At 35.8% G+C, this 4,419-nt stretch overlaps 1 protein-coding gene across 1 annotated transcript; it reads left to right on the top strand.

Moving 5' to 3' along the window:
* Positions 1–1,040: 1,040 nt before the first annotated feature.
* LOC129571266 (ankyrin repeat, PH and SEC7 domain containing protein secG-like) lies at positions 1,041–2,891 on the top strand (the record flags this gene model as incomplete). The annotated part of the gene is made up of 6 exons (XM_055451044.1): positions 1,041–1,257; positions 1,929–1,982; positions 2,055–2,153; positions 2,228–2,323; positions 2,400–2,498; positions 2,839–2,891. Coding segments are annotated over 6 exons (618 nt in total), but the record flags the coding sequence as incomplete, so codon positions are not given.
* Between the last annotated feature and the right edge of the window lie 1,528 nt (positions 2,892–4,419).

A 4,419-nucleotide genomic window follows, 5' to 3' on the forward strand; every position in this document is an offset into this window, starting at 1 on the left:
TCTCAGAGGACGCGAGGACAGATATCAAAAACGAGGACTGTCCTCCTAAAACGAGGACGTCTGTGCACATTAACTGTAGCCATTGATTAAAGCAACAATGGTATGTAAGCCTGAATTTAACGCAATACGTCGTATCGTTTGATCTTTCATATTCATATTTAATATGTAAGCGACGATTCATCTGTGGTTGTTTTTTTAAACTTTGAAATAACTTTGAAACGGAGTGTGTTTTGTGCATGCTGCGAAGAAGTGAACATTTCCATATTCCAATAAAGTCATTACAATATTATCACGTGAATAGCATAAGGACAAATCGTGAAATTTGAATAGCTGTATTTCCATATTCAAATAGCCACGTCGGGTGAACTCCACTCAACACTTTAAGAGTGGAAAATATTTGCTTAAATTTGCAATTCAATGTGATCCAACTGTGGTATTTTTAAACCATCATGAGCATCTGGTATTTTCGATGCGATCTATTCGATGTGAAAGGCAAAATTATGGACAATTCCACCAATGTACGCGATAATATTCTTTGCATTTATAATCTTCATTGCACGTGGATTAAATTATACCGTTAATATATTGTTTGCACTGAGTATATAAGAAGATGCGTTCGATTCGTATGTCCATCAAACGGTTCATCAATTCTTATCAATTGATACGTTTACAATAAAATTTTGATAGTTCGAAGCTGGAAAAATGCTGAGTCGAAGATCTTTCACGCTGCTGCTCATTGGCTTGGTCTTATCCGAGGTGCGTCGATAATTTCAGTCACATTTTTGTCATCTTAAGAATTTTCGTCCATTTATTTGGAATTTTTTCATTTGTAAATTTTGCACCGAATTTGGTACATCGAAATAGTTTTTTTTTTGACGTTTTGATTTGACCATTTTTGTCAATTTTTTTGACGATTTGACGGTTAATTTTTCAATTAAGGAAAAAACAGTTTTCTCAATCGAATGAAAGCCATTAGAAAACCATTAAAATCTCATCCGTTGTTCCCATTCCAATTAAATCACTTTGTTTTATTTACATAGTTCTTAAGCGTGGAAGTGAGTGGGGGGTTAGTAGAAGACCGAGTCAAAAAATTTGAAGATCTCGGAAAGGAAAACGGTTCAAAGACTGTATTTCTACCTCCAAGAAAGCCAGATGCCACACCTGTTGTGATGAATTCGGCTTTTCAAATCGTGAAAGCGAAAGCGAAAGCGAAAGCGAAAGTTCCGCAGCCGACCAAACCTGCAGAACAACCAGACGGTAAGATTGGAGATTCATTTCTCCGTGAAGTTTCACTCACAAATTCCCTATATAAAACACTTTTTGATGTATGGAGTATATAACATGAAGAATAAAACATGGGTGGATTGGTTCGGTGTCTATGTCTACTCTGATCTCTGATCATTGTTCAACGTGGTTTATATGATATGCGATATATATTTTTTGGTATCCAGATAAAACACAGAAAAAAACGCAGAAAAATGAAAAAAATTGATTAATGAGCAAAATATTGGGTGAATGAGGGTTCTGTTGTTCGATTTTCCCAAAATAATGGCAATTTATCTTGACCGAATCTTCGAAAAGTGTATATTTTCTGGTACCTCACATACGGTACATTTAGGAGATAACAAAGAGAGACAGAAAATTAATGCATAATATCTTGTTCTAAATATTATACTAGTAGCACCGTATACCAAATACCAATTAATAAAAAAAATCGGAGGGTGGTTAGAAAGGAAGTACAAGACCAAACGAGCTATGATGCTATGCATGCATACGTTAAAATGCGTTAATACAACGCAACGCATACTCGTCAGCAACTGACGTTAGTTAGTGCTGATGACATCAGCCCATAACACGCTCTGTACATAGGACATAAGACATTTTCTTTCACTTCACTTCACTGATCTATTTTTTTTTTCAATTTTCAGTGAACAAAAAAGACGCAAAACAAATGGCAGCTTTGCATTATGCTGCAGAGACTGGTAAATTTGAGCATTTATGTTTGAAAAACATGTTTCGTTCGATCTATTTCATTGATCTGAATTATTTTTTAGGTGATGCGAAGGAAGCTCAAAAACTAATCGACAATGGAGCCGACGTCAATATTGAGAATGAACTGAAAATGACACCTCTTCATTTTGCTGCAATGGAAGGTAATGTTCAATATTTATTTTCACTAAATGTGATATTGGTTGGATCCTTTTCATTGATCTGTATTATTTCTCAGGTTACAGGGATGTCATTGAAGTGCTTCTCAAGAATAAAGCCAATGTTAATATTAGAAAATGTGCAAGGTCAGCTCTTCATTTAGCTGTTGTATATGGTAATGTTGAGTATTCATTTTCGCTGAATAAAAAAGATTGGTTTGATCTTTTTCATCGATTTGAATTATTTTTCAGGTCACAAGGATGTCGTTGAATTGCTCATTAAATATAATGCTAATGTTAATTTGGAAGATGTTTATGGTCGAACACCTATTTATTATGCTATTTATAATGGTATGCTATTTACAATGGTAATGCAGGATGTTAATTTTCAATATATTCACAGAGAACTAAAATTTGGTCCGCAAGAGGTCAAAGAAAGTGGTCAAACCCATAGAAAGACAAAAAATATTCGTGTTGTTAAAATAATGCAGTCAGTAAAATTGATCATCCACAAACTTCAAAGTCAATTCATCTCAGTGTTACCTTCACCGCCGCAAAGACAAAACAGATATTTTTTTGTCTTTTTCATGGATTGAACCGCATTCTTTGACCTTTCACGGACAAAATTTCAATTTTTACTTTTGTGTGAGTAAGAAATTGGTTTGATCTTTCGAACTGTATTATTTTTCAGGCCACAAGGATATCACCAAACTTCTAATGGACAATGGAGCCGTTCATCATTAAATCAAATGAAAATTGCACAATGCACACTCCAATGGATCAACGCAGTGAAGATGAGACATCAAATTCAAATAAAATGTGTGTTGAAGAAATCCAACGAAAGAATTTCTTACCGATTTTTTGTTTCTGTTTTATACATCCCAGATTATAATACTTATTTCCGTGTGTGTACACTGGAATCTCAGAATAGTTGAAAAGCTGTCCAAAGAAATATGATTCCATATATATATGTGTCGTTTTCAACGACTCGTTGAGAATAAAAATGGGATTCGCCGAAACCGCTCGTTTACATGTGAATCATTTTTGCGTTCCTGGTAAGAGATAGAAGACCGATGTCTTCTGCAATGTTTTAGAACATTTCAAGATCTTCATCTTTGCTTGAGATACTTGCCTCGACTACTCGTACCAGAAAAACAAAAATGATTCGCGAGAAAACACGCGGTTTCGGCTAAAATCCCATTTTTATCCTCAACGACACATATATCCTTGTATGAGCTAATATTGTAACCATTGGATGTTTCTTCAATATAAATCAACGCAACCATGGTACGTGAGCCTGAATGTAACACAATGGTATGAGTCATATCGTTTGATCGAACGCTTTCATATTTACATCATGTAAGCGACGATCCATCTGTTGTTATTTTTTAGCTTTGAGACGACTTTGAGACGGATCGCGTTTTGAGCATGCCGCGAAGATGTGAACATTTTCATATTCAAATAGCTACATCAAATAAACACCACTCAACATTTCAAGAGTGAAAAATATTTGATTAAATTTTCAATTCATTGCGATCGAATTGCGTTGTTTTTCAAACCATAGTGAAGGTGATAAAGGAATGAACGTAAACAACGTATTTTCGATTCGATCCATTTGATAAGGAACGCAAAATTATGTACATATGCACAGGTGGAATTGTAATTCCATCAATCGTTTGATTCATCATCAAATATTTTGTGAGCTTTGATTAGAATCATCATTGAGCGTGAAAAATGTCTATTCCACCTATTGGTATGGTCAACAATAGCATCGAATATAATTCGGTTGAGCTGAGCTCAAAGAAGGCAACCAAAGACACAATACCATCACAAAAGTTGTGTCGTTGGGGTCTGAGGAAAAAAATTTGTAAAATCATACAAGTATTTTGAACAGAAGCCATCAACTTCGTTCGCAAAGAACGGCAACAATACAGTGGTTACACCGAGACCTCCGGTACGTGAGCGTTTAGGCTACCATCCATAGGGGCTTCTAACTCTTCTTTGCGGTCGAAACAATGCTGGGACACTTCCTATTCAAAGAGCTCAAACGCAAAGTTCGCAACAAAGACGATAGCGCTCCCATCCACAAGAAACTCAATCATCTACAACGCGTCGCATGCATGTGTATGACTGGTGCAATGTGCACCACTCCATAAGCAGCGCTAGACGTGTTACTCAATTTGCCCAAACTGGAAGACTATATCGAAGCCGAGGCCATAAAAACGGACTGCTAGTGTCAAGTCACATAATACTAAACGCATCCATTCTTAAT

Source organism: Sitodiplosis mosellana, unplaced genomic scaffold (genome assembly GCF_009176505.1).
Source record: "Sitodiplosis mosellana isolate CC-2019 unplaced genomic scaffold, AAFC_SMos_1.0 Smas_scaffold_1806, whole genome shotgun sequence".
Lineage (NCBI taxonomy): Eukaryota > Metazoa > Arthropoda > Insecta > Diptera > Cecidomyiidae > Sitodiplosis > Sitodiplosis mosellana.